Source organism: Lacerta agilis, chromosome 8 (assembly GCF_009819535.1).
Source record: "Lacerta agilis isolate rLacAgi1 chromosome 8, rLacAgi1.pri, whole genome shotgun sequence".
NCBI classification, from domain to species: Eukaryota; Metazoa; Chordata; class Lepidosauria; order Squamata; family Lacertidae; genus Lacerta; species Lacerta agilis.
Genome location: NC_046319.1, coordinates 520,355 through 539,350, shown reverse-complemented (window position 1 = coordinate 539,350; position 18,996 = coordinate 520,355). Strand labels below are relative to the sequence as shown.

General features: G+C 48.6%; 1 protein-coding gene across 1 annotated transcript in view; it reads left to right on the top strand.

Annotated features, from left to right (window-relative positions):
- Positions 1-5,475: 5,475 nt before the first annotated feature.
- SFRP1 (secreted frizzled related protein 1) overlaps positions 5,476-18,996 on the top strand; it is a 48,605-nt gene continuing 35,084 nt past the window's right edge. The window contains exons 1-2 of the mRNA XM_033158974.1: positions 5,476-6,307; positions 15,793-15,870. Coding sequence (XP_033014865.1) covers positions 5,617-6,307; positions 15,793-15,870 — 769 coding nt within the window. The 5' untranslated portion in view covers positions 5,476-5,616. The remainder of the gene's footprint in view (positions 6,308-15,792; positions 15,871-18,996) is intronic.

The following is an 18,996-nucleotide window of genomic DNA, read 5'->3' as shown; positions in this document are numbered from 1 at the left end:
TTTCGGGTGGTTTGCAATCCATCAGAACCACTTTCATCACTGGGGCATGGTAGGGACCCCAAGATCTCCTGCATTGCTTTTGCAAAGTTTTTTTTTGCAGATAAAGTTGCTCAGATTTGGAAGGAAGTAGACTCCACCATGGGAGTAGGGCTGGGGTGGGAGAGTGCTAGAGCCCTGTCTAGTCATGCTATATGGGATCAATTCTAATCTGTTACCTCTGAGGATGTGGACAGGCTGCTTCGATGAGTGAAACCAGCCACCTGTCTCCTTGGTCCATGTCCATCCCAGCTAAGAAAAGCAAGCCAGGAAGGGCTGGGCGATGGGCTCAGCGAGAGAGCCTTCCCAGACCCGCTGAAAACATCTTTAGACCTGGCCAATATGGCCAACTATCACTCAGTTTCAAATCTTCCATTCTTGGGCAAAGTGATTGAGTGGGTGGTTGCTGAACAACTCCAAGCACGCTTGGAGGATGTGGTCCATTTGGATCCCTTCCAATTGGGATTCAGGCCTCACCATGGGACTGAAACTGCCTTGGTTGCACTGGTCTATGATCTCCCGCAGGATAGGGACAAAGGTGAGGTCTGTTTCCTAGTTCTGCTAGATCTCTCAGCGGCCTTTGATACCTTCTGGACCGTCTAGAGGGTCTGGGAGCTGGGGGCACTGTTATAAAGTGGTTCCGCTCCTTTCTCCTGGGCTGTGTCCAGAAAGTGGTGTTGGGGGATGAGTGTTCAGACCCCTGGGCTCTCGCTTGTGGGGTGCCTCACAGTTCTGTCCTCTCCCCCATGGTTTTTAATATCTATATGAAGCTGCTGGGAGAGATCATCAGGGGGTTTGGGCTGGTTGCTCATCAGTATGCGGATGACACCCAGCTTTACCTCTCTTTTAAATCAGAACCAGTGAAGGTGGTGACTGTCCTGTGTGAGTGCCTGGAGGATGGATGGCGGCTAACTGATTGAGGTTGAATCCTGAAAAGAAGTACTGTTTTGGAGAGATGGGGTGGGCGGGTGTGGGGGACTCCCTGGTCCTGAATGGGGTAACTGTGCCCCTGAAGGACCAGGTGTGCAGCCTGGGAGTCATTTTGGACTCACAGCTGTCCAGGGAGGTGCAGGTTAACTCTGTGTCCAGGGCGGCTGTCTACCAGCTCCATCTGGTATGCAGGCTGAGACCTTATCTGCCCGCAGACTGTCTTGCCAGAGTGGTGCATGCTCTGGTTATCTCCCGCTTGGACTGCTGCATTGTGCTCTACGTGGGGCTATCTTTGAAGGTGACTCAGAAACTGCAGTTAATCCAGAATGTGGCAGCTAGGCTGGTGACCGGGAGTGGCTGCCTGGACCATATAACACTGGTCCTGAGAGACCTGCATTGGCTCTCAGTACGTTTCTGAGCACAATTCAAAGTGTTGGTGCTGACCTTTAAAGCCCTAAATGGCTTCGGTCCAGTATACCGGAAGGAGCGTCTCTACCCCCATCATTCAGCCCGGGCATTCTCGGTAGTGGCCCCTGTCCTGTGGAATGCCCTCCCATCAGATATCAAGGCAATAAGCAACTATCCTACTTTTAAAAGACACCTGAAGGCAGTCCTGTTTAGGGAAGTTTTTAATGTTTAATGCTGTACAATGATACCTCGGGTTAAGAACTTAATTATTTCTGGGGGTCCGTTCTTAACCTGAAACTGTTCTTTACCTGAGGTACCACTTTAGCTAATGGGGCCTCCCACTGCCGCCACACCGCCAGCACGTGATTTCTGTTCTCATCCTGAAGCAAAGTTCTTAACCTGAGGTACTATTTCTGGGTTAGTGGAGTTTGTAACCTGAAGCATCTGTAACCCAAGGTACCACTGTATTGTGTTTTTAATATTCGATTGGGAGCCACCCAGAGTGGCTGGGGAAACCCAGCCAGGTGGGCAGGGTATAAATAAATAAATTATTATTATTATTATTATTATTAACATGTAATATTGGATGCTTGTTGTTGTTGGTTCTCCCTGCACTATCCCTGCAACTGCCACACCTTCTGCCTCCCCCCCAAAATATATATGCTCATTTCACTGTCTTGTTTCTTTGTGAAATGGTAGATCAAGGAGCACCACTCTCTGGACTTCATGGGGCTCAGGAATCCATTGTGCTTTAGTCACACATCCAGCATTTTTTTGCTGACAAGAAATACTGAGATAAGGATTGGGATGGACCAAGAGCACTTATTGACTAGAGGCAGGCAGCATTTTGGATACTGTGGGATTTAAAGTACACGGGTCTCTGTGCACTCATTTTCTTGCTTCTTTCTTGAGAATAATGAGATAAAAATATCAAGAGATCTGAACTGGGGGCACCTGACTCAGGTCTTAGCCAGTGTGCTATGCCAGTTGATACTTAGCATTTGAGTGAATTTGTGTACATACAACTAAATATATTTAAAACTATGAAATTCATGGACACAGTGTCACCATTTATGAAACATAATGTACAAGAATCTATTTGCGGAGGACTTGAGACTACAATGCCCATGATGCAGTGCAACTGTGAAGAACATACATATATATAGTCCCGTATATTTTTGAAGGAAGGAGAACCAGCAGGACTACAAAAGCTTAGGTTCAGAAAAGAGATATGTAAACCTAGCTTGTCTTGTGGGATTAGCACACATTTACATGAAACTGTGCCAAGCCTGTTTCAATATTACTTGCCATGCTGTTAAAAATGTTGTTTCACTTCAGCATGATCAAGCCTGGGAGTTGTAGCCCAAGCCTCTGGAGGGCATCAGTTTGGGGAACATTTGAGTTTAACCATGATGCATCCTTTGAATCTGCTGTTCCACACAGCAACCAACATCTGGGCAACTCATCTTCCACTCTGATGAGCCTTGAGGAGAGGTAACTTATGACATCTATGTAAGTCTCAAAGGCAGTGTCAGCTTTGAAAATGCCAGCAGGGGAAGAAAAATCATTTACATCTGAGTTGTTTGAATGCAGCAACAATATGGTTATGAGTTTGGGCTGGGTGGAAGTAGGCTGTCTGTGAGACCCTTCTAACCCCTGGATCCAGCAAATGTTAAAATATAAGCCAAACAGTGTATTCCCCCCCCCCAGTGGGGTACTCAAGGGTGCGCAGTACCGGCACCTTTTTTGTTGTTAAAAAGTGTGGCACTTACTGTAACAACTTTATTGTGAGAAAAAAGCACTGAAGCCAGGCTAGTTTCCTGTGTTGAGGTGATCACCTGGGTGATGGGCCACAAAGGAAAGGGGCAAATGGGTGGGGGTGGAGCAAACTAGATGCCCAGCTAGGGACATGGAGTGCCTGTCTCCTCTTTTTACCTGTCAGGCAGGTGTGTACTTTTCCTTCTCATATAAACTTTGGTTAATATGCATCAAAACAAGTGAAGGAAAAACACCAGAGTCCAGAACAGCCAAGAACCCATGCTTACTTTGTGCTCACGTTGAGCCCCTGAACTTGTCAGGTTCAGAACTCAACCCTGGAATGATTGGTGTCTCTGGGAGCAGGAACAACACAACCCCTTTCCATCTACTTAAGAACAGCCTTCCTCTGCAGGGACCCTTGGAGCAACTGGGACAGAGCCCATTGCACACACCCCACCCTGCGATGATGTCTAAGCATTTTTTTAAAGTGCTGTTGTAGTAAGGGTGAATAGATAAGTATTTTTACTTGTTCTCAAAATGTACTAGTTCTTAAAATGTACTTTAAAAAATTCAAGTGTACATATGATTGTAATAAACTCATTTCAACAATGTTGAATGTGATAGCTTATGATTGTATTATGATACTGCCCATTAATGGAGCAGAGGCAGAAATTTGTTGAAAGCTGGTAGGTAGCAGCATTCATCATGTGCTGACCTCTTGTGCCTCCCCTCCAGAAAGACAGACTGAAAATACTTCCAGGAGGCTGTGCTGCTGTGATTATAAAATGGTTTCTGAATCCAGTACCCCCCCCCAGCATCATTTTTCTTGGACTGGTATCCCCCCCCCACAAAAATGCTGTGCCTATTCTGAAAAATGGGAAGATTGACTGATAGCTCTTAGTTCCTTTTAGGCTGCAATCCTATAAGCCAGTGGTTCTCATACTTTCTTATCTGGGCCACATTTTCAGAATAAAAATTTGCTCACCCCACATCGAAATTTTTTCTTGAAAAGAAATACATTGGAAAACAAAAAGAAACAACTCATAGCTGTTCTTTATTTATGACATAGAACACAATTACTTTATAATATGATCATGGGACATCCAGAAAGTATAAAACAATGCAGATACATAAGAGCATGAATCATTCCCAAAATATAATTATAAATGCATCTCTTACATATAGAATCATAGAGCTGGAAGGGACCCTGAGAATCATCTAGTCCAACCCCCTGCAATGCAGGAATATGTAGCTGTCCCATCTGGGGATCAAACCTGCAACCTTGGCGTTATCAGCACCACACTCTAGTCTCGTGGTCCAGGAGGTTGCCCCGCAGTCTGGCTCTTCGCAACTACCAGCTAACTAGGTTTCCTTGCTTTATTGGGGAGGCCACACTGCGACCCTGTTAATAGGCAAAACCAGCCCTTGCTCTCTTACAGACCTACAGAGTAAGACTGCGGGTTAGCTGGGCAGCGGGTCTGGCTTGATGACTCCAAGAGGGGCCACGCACAAAAGGGGTCCGGAGTGGGGTGTCTTATCTATCCCCACCCGTAGACCCGTAGAAAACCCGATGTTCTCTTGAACACCGCGGAACGTAGGCTGCAATCCTAACCCCACTTACCTGGGAGCAAGCCCCCTTGAATTCAACAGGACTTCCTTCTGAGTAGACGTGGCTAGGCTTTCGCTGTTAATTCACTTTGGGGTAAACCTACACAATACCGGGATGCACAAATACACCCCCCCTCGAGAGTATACTTACTTGGAAGTAAGCCATGTTGAAAACCAGCGGGGCTTTACTTCCGCGCGAGAGTGCTTACTGAAAACGCGTTGCGCACCTTTTGCGCCCATTACGGGGTCTGGAGGAAAATCCCTTTGGGCTGAGGCGCTGCGCTGCCTTGCCAAGAAGCACGCGCAAATTCCAGCTGCGATTCTATGCGACCCCCCCCCCCCAAAAAAAAGAAACGAAGGAGTTCGCCGAGGCAAATCGTGCCCAGCAGGATGGCGCTACCCGGCTGCCAGCGCGAGCGAGCCAGATGCGCACCCGCGGGGGATGCTGGCCAGGAAACGCGCCCGAGATCCGCGCCCGCGCCTTCCTCCGGGCGCAAAGCAAGCGACTCCGCAGCTCACCTTCCCTGCCGCGCCAAAGCGCCGCGATGGAGCCGCGAAGAGGGGAGGGGACCCGCGCAGCCTGGAAACGAGCCCCGGCCAGTGACGCCATTGGCTAAGGCAGCCCTTGAGTGACAGCTGGTGGGGAGGGAGGGAGGGGGCAGAGAAAAGGGGCGGGGCGCAGGCCGGCACTGATTGGCTGCGGGGGGAAAGGGGCTCCGAAACTCTCCGCAAGAAAGTGCTCTTTGGTGGTCAGCTCGGGTCCCGCTGCTGATTGTGATCTGGAAGGGGATCCGGGCAGCAGAGAAGTGTCCCGCACCCCGTGGAGCAACTGGGGGAAGAGCTGCGCCGAAGCAGCTGCAGCCGGGGCAGGAGCTGATGGGGGTCTCGCCTGGGGGAGGGAGTCACGACCATCTTCGTGCTCCCACCATCCTTATTTGCCAACCTCCAGAGCTCGGAGGAAAGAGCAGGCGGCTGATGACCAGCGGCTCCCAAGGCTTGGGCTTCCTTCCGAGAATGGGTGCAGCCTTGTGCTCCAGAGCCCCCTCCCGGAATGGGCCACGGGTGCTGGTCCTAGTGGCCTTTGGGCTGCTTCTCCTGCCCGGCCTGGCCAAGGGCAACGAGTATGACTACGTCAGCTTCCAGTCCGACATCAGCGCTTACCAGAGCGGGCGCTTCTACACCAAGCCCCCTCAGTGCGTGGCCATCCCGGCTGACCTCCGCCTGTGCCACAGCGTGGGCTACGACAAGATGGTCTTGCCCAACCTCCTGGACCACGAGACCATGGCGGAGGTGAAGCAGCAAGCCAGCAGCTGGGTGCCTTTGCTCAACAAGAACTGCCACATTGGCACCCAGGTCTTCCTCTGTTCCCTCTTTGCCCCCGTCTGCCTGGACAGGCCCATCTACCCCTGCCGCTGGCTCTGCGAGGCCGTCCGCGACTCCTGTGAGCCCGTCATGCAGTTCTTTGGCTTCTACTGGCCTGAGATGCTCAAGTGTGACCAGTTCCCGCAGGATGACGTGTGCATTGCTATGACCGCCCCAAATGCCACGGAGGCATCCAAACCTCAAGGTAAGGGTCTGCCATGAGTAGCACCCTTCTCTTTTGGTGATAAGCAGGCAGGCAAAGTTGGGACAGGTGCCTATGACCACCTTAGTGCCAAGCCATCTTCAGGTGGTGGATTAGGGATGGCCGAGGGGGGGGGGGGAGGCAGGCATTTCAGGCCCGCTTGGGGCATGTTCTCTTGGGAAGGTCTTGTGGATGTTCAGGGAGAGGGTCCTTAGCTTCCACACAGAAGGTCCCAGCCTAATCCCCCTCCTTTTTCTGTTAAAGATCTCTGGTAGTTGGGCTGAGAAAGAACCCTTTATGGTGGAAAGCCTCTTCCAGTTGAAGCAGATCTGGGGCCGGCAATGGCCTACCCTGAAGATGTTGTTGGACACCAGCTCCCATCATCCCTGACCCTGTAGAGCATCATGTTGGTCCCCCCTGGAACAGACGATCCTGGGATAGAGGAGCCTGTAGAAGGCAGGCTCCTGTGTGGCGTTAAGGAGGACATGAGAGGGAAGGGCTGCAGGTGCATGACAGAGGCACCTGCCTTGCAGGCAAAGGATCCCAGGTTCAATCCCTAGCATCTGGGTTGGGATGGGAAAGATTCCTATATGAGATCCTGGAGAGCAGCTGCCAATCATGGAAGACAATTAAAATATATGGATCAATGGTTTGACATGGCATAATGTGGCTTGCTGAGAGCTGTGGGGGATCAAATCCAAGATTCATCGTGACCAGACTTTGCCAACTTGATGGGCTGCTAACTGGGACTGATGTTGGGTTGGCAAAGGCTGAGGTATCCCAACGTCCTGTTTCCCACAGTGGCCAGCCAGATGCTTCTGGGAAACCCACCAATAATTGTTGCTGGTGAGAATGCTCTCCTCCCTGTTAAGCTTCCCAATCCCCCTTCATAAAGTAAAGCCAGTAGGCCTCACCAGGTTGGGTGGGCAGGTCTATCAACAGCTGGTACACTGTGAAGGCTGATGGTTGGGTCAGGGCATCCCTGGTCCAAATCTCATCTTTGCCATGCGGAATGTAGGGGTGTGACCCTTAACACACACTGAAGGCAGATCCACACCATACATTTAAAGCATAGGACTTCTCCCAGAGAACCCTGGGAACTGTAGTTTAAGGCTGCTGGGGACTGTAGCTCTGTGAGGAGGCAAACTACAGTTCTTTGTGGGAAGTCGTGCTTCAAATGTATGGTAGGTTCTCAGACTTAAGCAAGCTGCTGTCTTTAATCCCTACATGTTAGGGATGATGATGATGATGATGATGATGATGATGATAATAAGAAGCCACCATGCAGGCTTGTTGTGAAGTTTGCCAGGGTAGAATGTTTGAAGCACCTGGAGCACTTTGGCACTGCCAAGGAGTGCCCCGTTCTCTTCTGCAAGCCCCTTGGAAATGGCCTTTATTGCTTCTGCACAGGCCTCTTCCAATGCAGAGAGACTGTAGAACTTGTAAAACCATTTGGTTTTTCCTCCTCAAGCTACCTTGAACTGGCCCTGGAGCCAGTGTGGTTGAGCAGTTTGGGGCTTTGCTGTACGTTCTGCTTTCCCAGTGAAAAGGAACTTGCATTGAAATAAAAACAGCTGCATTAAAACCCAGCACAATCATGTGATGGCACAGAATAGCCACAAAACATGAACTTGAGTAAGAAAATGCAAGAACAACATCTGCAAGTGGTGTGCCTCTCCAATAAACCTATCACAAAGGAAGGCTTTAACAGACTTCACAGGTCTGTTCTGAAACCCACCTACAGAAAACCAGGAGAACCTCCCTTGGGAGGTTATTCCACTGAGAATGCCCACTTTACCTCAGGTTGTGGTTGGGGAACCTCAGGCCCAGCAGTTGAGCTTGACCCTTTTGCCCTCTCTGTCTGGCCCCTGGACTCTGCCTTCCCTTCCCAAACCAGCCTTCTCGCTGCTCCATTTCACACCCTCTTTGAGTGTTTTGGCTTGGCTGGAAGGCGTCCATGGTTCTGGCTTCACTTCATGGAGGATAAAGAGGGAGGTGGGAGTGTGTGTAGAAATGAGACTTCTGTGCAAAGGTGTCAGTCCTTGCTCAGCCCACTTTTGCCTCTGGCCTCACCCAGCACTGGAACGTGGTCCCTAGATAGTTGCTCAGAAGGGAATGTGTCCCTCCAGTTGAAAAAGATTCCTCCCACCTGGATGAGATTAAGGGGAACGGACACAAGCCCTTTCCAAGAGCAATGGAGTGAGCAGGCTGGCTCACGAGGACGTGGTCCGAGGAGATCAATGTCAGAGTGTGTGCTGAATGCAGGAGGCCTAAGGTTCAGTTTCCAGTAGACCTGGGAAGTTTGCCTCAGAACCAGTTGCTAGCAATTGCAGGGGTGGGTGGGTGGGATTTGCATAGGAAATGTTTCCTTCCAATTCATTCCCCACCACTACTCCCATCCCTGGTCAAACACTGGTCAGACAGGTTTGACAGAGTTCCTATATTGCTTCAATAATAGGTAAAGGGACCCCTGACCATTAGGTCCAGTTGCAGATGACTCTGGGGTTGCGGCGCTCATCTTGCTTTATTGGCCGTTGGAGCCAGCGTACAGCTTCCGGGTCATGTGGCCAGCATAACTAAGCCACTTCTGGTGAACCAGAGCAGCACATGGAAACGCCGTTTACCTTCCCGCTGGAGTGGTACCTATTTATCTACTTGCACTTTGATGTGCTTTTGAACTGCTAGGTTGGCAGGAGCAGGGACCGAGCAACGGGAGCTCACCCCGTCGTGGGGATTCGAACTGCTGACCTTCTGATTGGCAAGCCCTAGGCTCTGTGGTTTAACCTACAGCACCACCTGCATCCCTATAATTCAACTTATATTATGCTTCAATAATACAATAGGACAAAATAAATAATAATAATAATAAAATAATAGGACAAAATAAATAAGCGTGGAGACCGCATGCAATGATGACATTACCAGCATTTTAGTGCAACATTCTTCTAATATACACATTTTTATATGCATTTTTGCTCAATGCACACATTTCTGCAAAACAATTTCCCCAATACAATGTTTTGTATGTTATTTTCACTAGTAAATGCACTTTGCCCTATGCATGCAAATTTCAAAAGTACTTCAGAAAGTACAAATTTGGTATGTTTGCCTTTAAATGTGAGCTGAATTGAATTTATCCTCTTTCCCCACAGCTGGCCATTGGCCTTGCTGGCTGGGGCTGGTGAGACTTGGAGTCCAACAACATCTGGAAGTCTTCATGACTCTCATCCCTGCTGAGGATTGTGGGCATGAATATGTCATAACAGGCATGATATTTGAAGCATATATATATATGCCTCAAAGAAGCTGCCTGAGTAATCAGGGACATCTTTTGGGTTGATTCAGAAAGCAATCCATGTTTGTGAGAGAGGGAATCTGTGCTAGCCAGCCGTGTGCACCTTTCCCTTCCCACTGGACCTCTGGACAGCCAAACTGTGGTGATGGTTCTGGTGTTCTCCTGGGCTTGGCACAGCGGATGCTGCTCCATGGGGCTAATGGAGCTCTGCCCCACCAACCTCTATAGCCTGCCTTTGCACTTACATGCAATCCTGGGGTCACCCTGCCTGTCTTGGCTCCCGTCCCAAACTCAACGATGGAGGCTCTTCCGTGAGGCAAAGAAAGCTTCTCCAACATCCAGCTTCCTACCTGACCAACCTGATGCCTCTGGGAAGGCAATGGTCCTCTCCAGGTGATGCTTCTTTGCCATCCTTTCTCTGATGCAGGAGGTAAGGTGGCCATTATCACAAGGGGCCTTTTGTAGCCTGGCTATCATGAATAGCAAAGTCCATGGTTTAGTAACTGTATGCTGTGTGAAAAATTGCTTCCTCTCTTGTCCATCCTAAATCTCCCCAACATTCAGCTACACTGGGTGACCAAACACACTGTATTCTAGTCTCATGAAAAAGGCCTACCCATTTTCTCCACCGCAGTCATAATTTTATACACCCTCCCTACTCGTCTTTTTCTCTGAACAAAAAAAGCCCCAAATGTTGTAACCTTTCCTTGCAATGTTGCACTCCCAATCCCACCACCCGCAGCCAGCATGGACAACAGCCAGGGATGATGGGAATCATAGTCCAACAACAACTGGAGAGCTGAAAGTTTCTTGTCCCTGTTTTAGGGAGTTGCGCCAACCCTCTTAATCATTTTGGTGCTAGTGGAATCTTTATCTGTTTATTAAATTTATATCTTCCTCTTCTTGCCAAAGGACCCCAGGGTAGCTGATATATTCTTCATTGCTGTTGATTTAGGGAAAAGAAAGCATCCTGTGAGCTTTTTCAATATTGCACACAGTTTCCTGGGAGGGAGTCCCATTTCCCTCAATGGATCTTACCTGTGAGTAAATGTGGAGAAGACTGGGCTACTTTCTCAGATAATAATAATAATAATAATAATAATAATAATAATAATAATAATAATAAATATTTTTTTATTTGTATCCCACTCTCCCCGGCCAAGGCCAGGCTCAGAGTGGCTAACATCATAAAAACAACCACAATATGCACAAAACAGACATTGATTAATTAAAATACATCTTAAAATTAATTCAGACAAGTTAAAATCTGGGCAGGTGGCCATTATCAGGTTGGAATTGAGGGTGGTTGATCCTTGCCAGGAGGACCAACTGTTTCCACTGATCATACAAGGACCTGGGAGCGGGTTGGGGGCCTCCTTCGTTTTATTGTTTGTTTTATACAAAGGAAACTGCATCCTGCCCAAAGGCCTGGCGGAGCAGCTCCATCTTGCAGGCCCTGCGGAAAGATGTCAAATCCCACAGGCCCCTGGTCTCTTGTGGGAGAGCGTTCCACCAGACAGGGGCCACAGCTGAAAAGGCCCTGGCTCTAGTCGAGACCAGTCTAATTTCCCTGGGGCCTGGGATCTTCAAGCTGTTGTTGTTAGCAGACCGTAAGGTCCTCTGTGGGGCATACCAGGAGGGGCGGTCCTGTAGGTACGAGGGTCCTAGGCCATATAGGGCTTTAAAAGTTAAAACCAGCACCTTAAACCTGATCCTGTACTCCACCGGGAGCCAGTGCAGTTGGTCTAGCACTGAGTGAATGTGATCTCGCAGTGAAGACCTCATAAGGAGTCTCACCGTGGCATTCTGCACTCACTGGAGTTTCTGGGTTAGTTTCAAGGGCAGCCCAATGTAGAGTGAGTTACAATAATCAGGCCTGGAGGTGACCGTCACATGGCGAGATCAGGGCGAGAGAGGTAAGGGGCCAACTGCTTAGCTCAGCGGAGATAAAAAAATGCTGCCTTTGTTGTAGCTGTAACCTAGAATCATAGAATCATAGAATCATCGAGTTGGAAGAGACCACAAGGGCCATCCAGTCCAACCCCCTGCCTAGCAGGAAACATCATCAAAGCATTCCTGACAGATGGCTGTCAAGCCTCCGCTTAAAGACCTCCAAAGAAGGAGACTCCACCACGCTCCTTGGCAGCAAATTCCACTGTCGAACAGCTCTCACTGTCAGGAAGTTCTTCCTAACAGGAAGAACTTCCTAACCTGTGCCTCCATAGACAGGACCCAGACAAAGGACCTCTGTCTTTGAAGGATTTAACTTCATCCGGCTCCCATGTAGCCATCCAGCCACAGCTTCCAAACATCTGATCAGTGTGTCTGGGGCTGAGTCAGGGTGGCCGTCCATCAACAGATAGAGTTGGGTGTCATCAGCATACGGACGGCAACCCAAACCAAAATTCCAGCTGGGCGGAGATGTTGAAAAGCATCAGGGAGAGAATTGCGCCCCGCGGTGCTCCACACACCAAGGAGTAGCGCGGCAATAGCTCCTCCCCAGCGCCACTTTCTGTCCCCGACCAGAAAGGAACGAGCGCAGCCATTGAAGGACTGTGCCCTGAATCCCCACGTCGGCGAGGCGGTGGTCTCAAAGTTCGTGATCAACCATGCTGAAGGCTGCTGACAGATCTAAGAGAATTAACAGTCCCTACCCGCCTCGACCCAGCTGCTTACAGAAATCGTCCCTTGGGGCAACCAGAGCTGTCTCGGTCCCATGACCAGAGCGGAAGCTGGACTGAAGCTATTGGCTTTTGGAACGGGTGTTTCTCATTTTTCTGATATTAAGTTTTGTTCTCCACATTTTTACAATGATTAGCAATTCTTTTTGTAAAAAGCTGTCGTGAAATTTTATCAACATCTTAGTACAAATTTCTCCCAATATAGACACTTCTGAAAGGAATTTCCCCTAATATAATGTGCTTTTGTATGTTATTTTCATCAGCATATACATTTAGATGGACACTTTACCCTAGTATATGCTTTTTTGGTACACATTACATAGCTGCATAACTGCAATTTTAAAGGAGGGCTTGTCTTTCAGTTTGCATATTATTATGCCCTTCAACACATCCAGGCCAAAAACTGGGTCAGGACTTTAAGATATACATGACTGGGCACAAGCTAGGATGTGTCCACACCTGATTGCCCCCTTTGGTCCCATTTTGAAGAGCAAGGCCAAGGTGGGTTGGGGGTGCAAGGGTTCTTTGGGAGCTCCATCCTACATGGTCCGTCATAGCTCTTGGATCTCTCGGAATAGCTGGGATTTTGTGTTTCCTGGCAGCGGAAATTTATCAGCCTTGGATTGGCTTATGCTTGCAGAGTGCCCCGCCCTTCCCCAGTCCAGACATCACCCCCCTTTTGTTGCACCTCTCCTCCTCCTCAGCTGTCAGCTGAGCCTGGGTGCCCCTCTTCCATTCTGGTCCGAGGTGGGTGCAAACTGTGTGGAGTGGTATGGCCTATACAGAGAGGGGGTGGCCTTGGAAAAGTTGTGAGGGGTATGTACAGAGGCCTAGAGGGCTGTATTAAGCCCCTGCAGCTGAGATTCTAACACATTTAAAAGTATTGTAATATATCAAACCCACAAAGGTGACTTGTGTAAGTTTCTTGGTGTTCCTCCAGCAGGTCCTATATAGACATTCAAAACCATTTCCAGTTTTTCCTCTATCAACGCCTGAGAAGTGGGATTTGTCCCTGCCTCTGAAATGCTGACTTGCCTGAATTCCTTTTGCTTTAGGCCCTGCGATGGCAAAGCCTGCAGACCTGCTGGATGCACTGGGCGGGAGTTGCCGATTAGTAGAGCGTTGCACATTCCTCTCCCTCGCCCTGGAGTAAGGTTTTGCTTTGAGCAGACTGTGCTGCGCAAAGGGTCAGAGCAGGGGTGCTGCTGCTGCTGCTGCTGCTGCTGCTGCTGCAAAGAGATGGGAAGAAAACCTTAGGAAACACAGGCTTAGCTGGGCAAGTCCAAGAACATCTCTACACTGCAGCTTTGGATTGGCTTCATATTATGCATTCACTTGTTTATTACATTTATGTTTCTCCAAAGAGGTCAGGGTGCTCTGCATGGTTTTTTCTGCCCACCCCATTTTATCCTCCCAACAACACTGTGAGGCAAACTAGGCTGACAGATACTGGCTGGCCCAAGATCACACAGTGAGCTTTGTGCGATTTTGGAACCTAATTCCCCCCCCCCCAATTCTCCTTGCTGAAAAAAGCAGGTCCAAAAATTTCTGCCATCAGCTCGTCTTCTGGTGGCAAATCCCTTGTGTGCTGTGTGAAAAGTGATTTCTCCTCTCTCTCTGTCGTGAATCTCCCACCCTTCCGCTTCACTGGATGACCCCAAGTTTTGGTACGGTGAGCAACATCCACTTCCAGCACACCTTGTATTAATAGTTACAACTGTTGCACCCCACCCCAGTCTCCGAGTGGTGCCAGATTCCAGGGGTTCCTTACCAAGGGTAGGTGTTTCCTTTTGGAAATAAGGCACAGCAGAGACTGAGGTGCCTTTATGAGATATGGTTCATTGACACATCTATACCACCTGAGCCTGCGATGGTGGAGTTCAGGGTATTAACCCCCCCCCCCAAGGGTCTTGTATCTCCCATAGCCATCCATAGCTGTCAACTTTTCCCTTTTCTTGTGAGGAATCCTATTTAGAATAAGGGAATTTCTCTTTAAAAAAGGAAAAAGTTGACAGCTATGCCGTAGCCTTGGATTCAAACAGACAACAGAGATGGCTTTGCCTCTCTTTCCACTTGCTGCTTTACTTCTAGGTCACATCACTTTCAACTCTAACACTCTAAACTCAGGCTTGGTCCTCCCAACCCTCTCTGAGTTGACAATTACCATTTTGCTGTTTCTCACCCCCCCCCCCCCCGCCCAGCCTTCCATTCTCTACGTTTCCACCTTTGGTAATGTATTTTTATTTTTTTAGTCCTCCTGAAAATTCATCAGCATTTTATAGTGCTGATTTGTTATAATATGCTCATTTTTGTATGCAATTTTGCCTTATAGGCACATTTCCTCGAATATGATGCCTTTTTGTATATTATTTCTACCAATTATGCCTTTCTATGCACAGTCTTCCGTACCCATTCCTTGGTTGGAGAAACGCATTGCAAATTTCAGATAAATTTAAATGGCTGCATTTCGCTTTTGGAAAGTGCCACTCGCATAGATTAGTTTTCAAATCTGAATTGAAACATATTCCTCCCCATTCCTGTCTGTAACTGTTCTTTTGTGAAGAGGCTGCGAATCCTCTGTTGGGGACCATCAGCTCAGTCGGGGAGCCACAGTCCCCAGCTTCACTTGGCTGAGGTCCATGGCAGAGAGACAAAATGGAATCTGATTTCATTTGTTGCATAGACACCTGCAGACCTACACACACAGAGGGATTCAGGTATGGCTGCGTTCTGGGAACTTCTGTCATCCTTGCTGGAGTTTTCTTTGGATACATATTGCTCTGGAAATCTTATAGCTCTCCTCCACATTTTTCATGGCAGACTTCAGGGCCTATGTAAACATCTTAGGAGAAATGAGCAAAGAGGCAAGTGAAATGTGAAGGGGGGGCAGGGAGAGAAGAGAAAGCAATTTTATTGTAAAGATAATGACAGGGAATAACAAGATGGGTTCAACTTTGGAGGCTCTGATTGCTGATACTGACAATCTGTTTAGACGGGAAAGGGCTCTCTGGTTTTAGGTCTGAAGCCAATGGGTCTGGGTCATGGGTTTTGCTTCTCATAGGAACATAAGATGTGCCTGCAGGATCAGGCCAATGACCCCTGTAGTCTAGCATCCTGTTCTCACAGGGGCCAACCAGATGCCCATGGGAAACCTGCAAACGGGACTTTGAGCACAAGCCCCTCCTGTGGCTTCCAGCAACTGGTATTCAGAAGCATCACTGCCTCCAACTGGAGAGGCAGAATATAGCCACCATGCTTCCTCCAGGCTTGCCAATGAGCCTGAAAAAGATTCTGGCTGTGCTGAAGGAGCACACCCAGCATTAACCCCTACAGGGTTCTCCTAGAACCTGGGACCTTCTGCATTCAAAGCTGATGCTCCACCACGGAACCCTCTAGCATCCCTGGGGCAGCGTTGCGGCCCTTATAGTGGTAGTCTCCCCAAATAATTATTTTGCACCTTTTTGTGATTAGTTTCCTTCATACTAATCCTCTGCTGATCCCTTTCTTGGCAGGCACTGCAGTGTGTCCTCCTTGCGACAATGAGATGAAGGCAGACGCCATCCTGGAGCACCTGTGTGCGAGTGAATTTGGTAAGGAGACCCTCCTTTTTCTGAGCTTAACTGCCCTAGGCCAGGGATGGTGGACCCTTGCTTTCTCAGGAACCAGAACAACCCAACCCTCCTCTTCCAGCTCAAAAGTGACGGCGGCATTGCCTTACAGGAAGGGGCTTCACACCTATGGAATGGGTGGGCTGGGCTGGTAGGAAGTAATCTATAGTAATCCATAGTGCAGAAAATTTTGCAGTCTTTGATGCCTCCCTCCCTGCCCGTTACTTTTGGAACTACCAGCACTAGGAAACAGTGGGGTGGAGGGCAGGCAATGATGCTGGTGAGTCAATGATGCTGCAGGGGAGAAGGGGCAAGGTCAGTGAGGTGTCAAGACAGTAGCTGACCTAATCCGCCCCTCCCCCGGTGTGTTTCCACTGCTCTCATTTTCTAATGATGCAAGGCCATAGACAGTGCCTTGAGTTGCATGCTGGAATAAAAGCAGCCTGTAAGCGCTGTATCTGTAGGTCTATAGTCACTCACTGACGAGAATCAAGTTGGGGACTGAACCCAGAGGGGGCCAGAGGAAGGTAGACCTTCTTGGTGGATTTGGGGACAGAGCTTAATGTTAAAGCTGTCTATTTGCACCTTACAAGAAGTCAGAGCAGATCAGGGGATGGAAAAAAATGCCCTTGCACCCTTTTCTTATTCTTGGCAACTGCTCTGAAAGCAACCAAGCAAAAACAAACAAACAACATCACCCCCCCCCCGAACTCCAGCCAGGGTGGCATTATTATCTGGCTGGACAGCAAGCATAGTTTCAGAAAAGAATGACTCCCTTGGCCTCTGCTTGGTATTGCCCTAGTTCTCCTTGGAAAAGGAAGTTCAAGCACGGATGCCCCTGGAGCCAAGACCGGCTCTGGTATTTGGCCGGCACAAGTTCAGTTCAAACGAGTGGTGTTTATGCCTTTTTGGCAAAGCTTAATTTTCCAGGAAGGAAATGAAAGGCCTGTTGAAGAAGGTGGGCATTCCTCTGGGATTAGCACTTGGGTGTGCCACGTTTTGTCAAAGCAGGGAGTGGAACTCTCTTTTTAACGAATTCTTGACTCTCCAGCACAGCTGCTTTGCCAAATGTTTCCAAGTCCAGAGTGGTTATTGGGAACATTTTAATACCAGGAAAATAATATCAACAGCCACTCCTGAGTCCTGGCTTGGCCAGGGCATTCCTGGTTCAGCCTGGATGGCAAAACAGATGTGGAGGAAAACATCCAACTTTTTGTTCAAAATGGCAGCCCAATTTGCAACATCTGAGTGCAGGCTAGGATGGAAGCACACATTTGCAAATATTCAACATTCAAGTAATGGCCTGCTTCACCCTGCAGAAGTCGTAGGGAGTTGTAGTCCAAAACATCTGAGGTGTACCAGGTTGGGGAGGGATGTTATAAATAATGTCTCCTAACTCATAGTTTGCTGCAGTATGAACAAGAAAGTCTTGGTGCAGAAACAAGGAGATTCAATGTGGCAGATGCTTTTGTGAACTCAAGTCCTGTTCATCAGATGCATGAAAAGTTATCCCCAGTTATATCTCTCTCCAAGCCCCCCGGGGCAGCACCTTCAGTGGATTCCTTTATCCTAGGGATTGCCAGGATGGTTTACTCCAGTTGCTGGCACTGGTGGCTGGTGCCCATTGGGACTGATAGGGCAGAAGACAAGCAGAAATTGGGATGTTGCCTGAGGAGAGAAAGCATGGCCTGGAGAGAGACCCAAGGGCCAAGGAGAGAGGACTGGAGGGCCATGTGGCTCCCTGGCCTGAGGTCACACCCCCCCCCCCCGTGCAAGGTGGTAGTTTTCTAATTGGGATCACTGAGACATACTTAGAAAGAATATATACATGGGAAAGTGAGAACCAGAGAGACTTAAAGAAATACACAGTCAGGTTCATCAGTAAAGAAAATATATATTCCAGATTCCTCACTTCCACTAAAAAATGTTTGTCAAGGTTGACTCCTTTTGTAAACATTCTGATCCTTAGCCAAATTCCTCATCCCGACCATGCAGGTTCCTATTTCCTGGGGCACAGACTGAAGGTACGTGAGGCAAGAGCCTTGCTGAAACTAAGCAGGTCCAGATCTGGTCCGTTCCTGGATGGGAGATTGCTGGGGCTCCCTTGGGTCTATTGCACTGAGCTCCATGGAAGGAAGAATGGCGGGGTATACATGAAAGTAAAATGGTTTCCCGACTGCCCAGTTGGCTGGAAGCAATGCTTGTTCACCTCCAGTGACAAGGCCAATATCCACTTACAAGCCTGTCTGTCTGTCATTGTGGAAGAGCTTTAGCTCTCTTGGAACAAGGTTAGAGCTTTGTAAATCTCTTAACTTAGAGCCTGGGTCACCAACATGGCTCAAGTGGGTGCCCCCCAGGGTGCCATTTCTCTGCCCCTCCATCACTGAAATCAGGCTTGAAAGAAGCACTGTCTTATAGCTGTTGTTGGAGAGGTGAGTTTGGCTGGGATGTCTGTGTGGTGCCAACAAGTTTTCCCGGTTTGCAAATGTGCCCATGGATGGCCCCAAAAGGCTGGCAGTCCTTAGCCCGGAGTCTGGCTTCTAGTTGTAGAATAAGGATGATGCAAATATCTATCTGTGTTTTTTCCTGTCCCCGATTTGAAAGTGTTGGAGGTCTTTGGCACAGGATGTGCTTGTTGGGAGTAAATGTGGAGAAGACTGGGCTATTTTCTCAGATAATAATAATAATAATAATAATATAAAATAATAATATTTTTTTTTATTTGTATCCCACTCTCCCTGGCCAAGGCCGGGCTCAGAGTGGCTAACATCATAAAAACAACCACAATATGCACAAAACAGAAATTGATTGATTAAAATACATCTTAAAATTAATTCAGACAAGTTAAAATCTGGGCAGGTGGCCATTATCAGGTTGGAATTGAGGGTGGTTGATCCTTGCCAGGAGGACCAACTGTTTCCACTGATCATACAAGGACCTGGGAGCGGGTTGGGGGCCTCCTTCGTTTTATTGTTTGTTTTATACAAAGGAAACTGCATCCTGCCCAAAGGCCTGGCGGAACAGCTCCATCTTGCAGGCCCTGCGGAAAGATGTCAAATCCCGCAGGCCCCTGGTCTCTTGTGGGAGAGCGTTCCACCAGACAGAGGC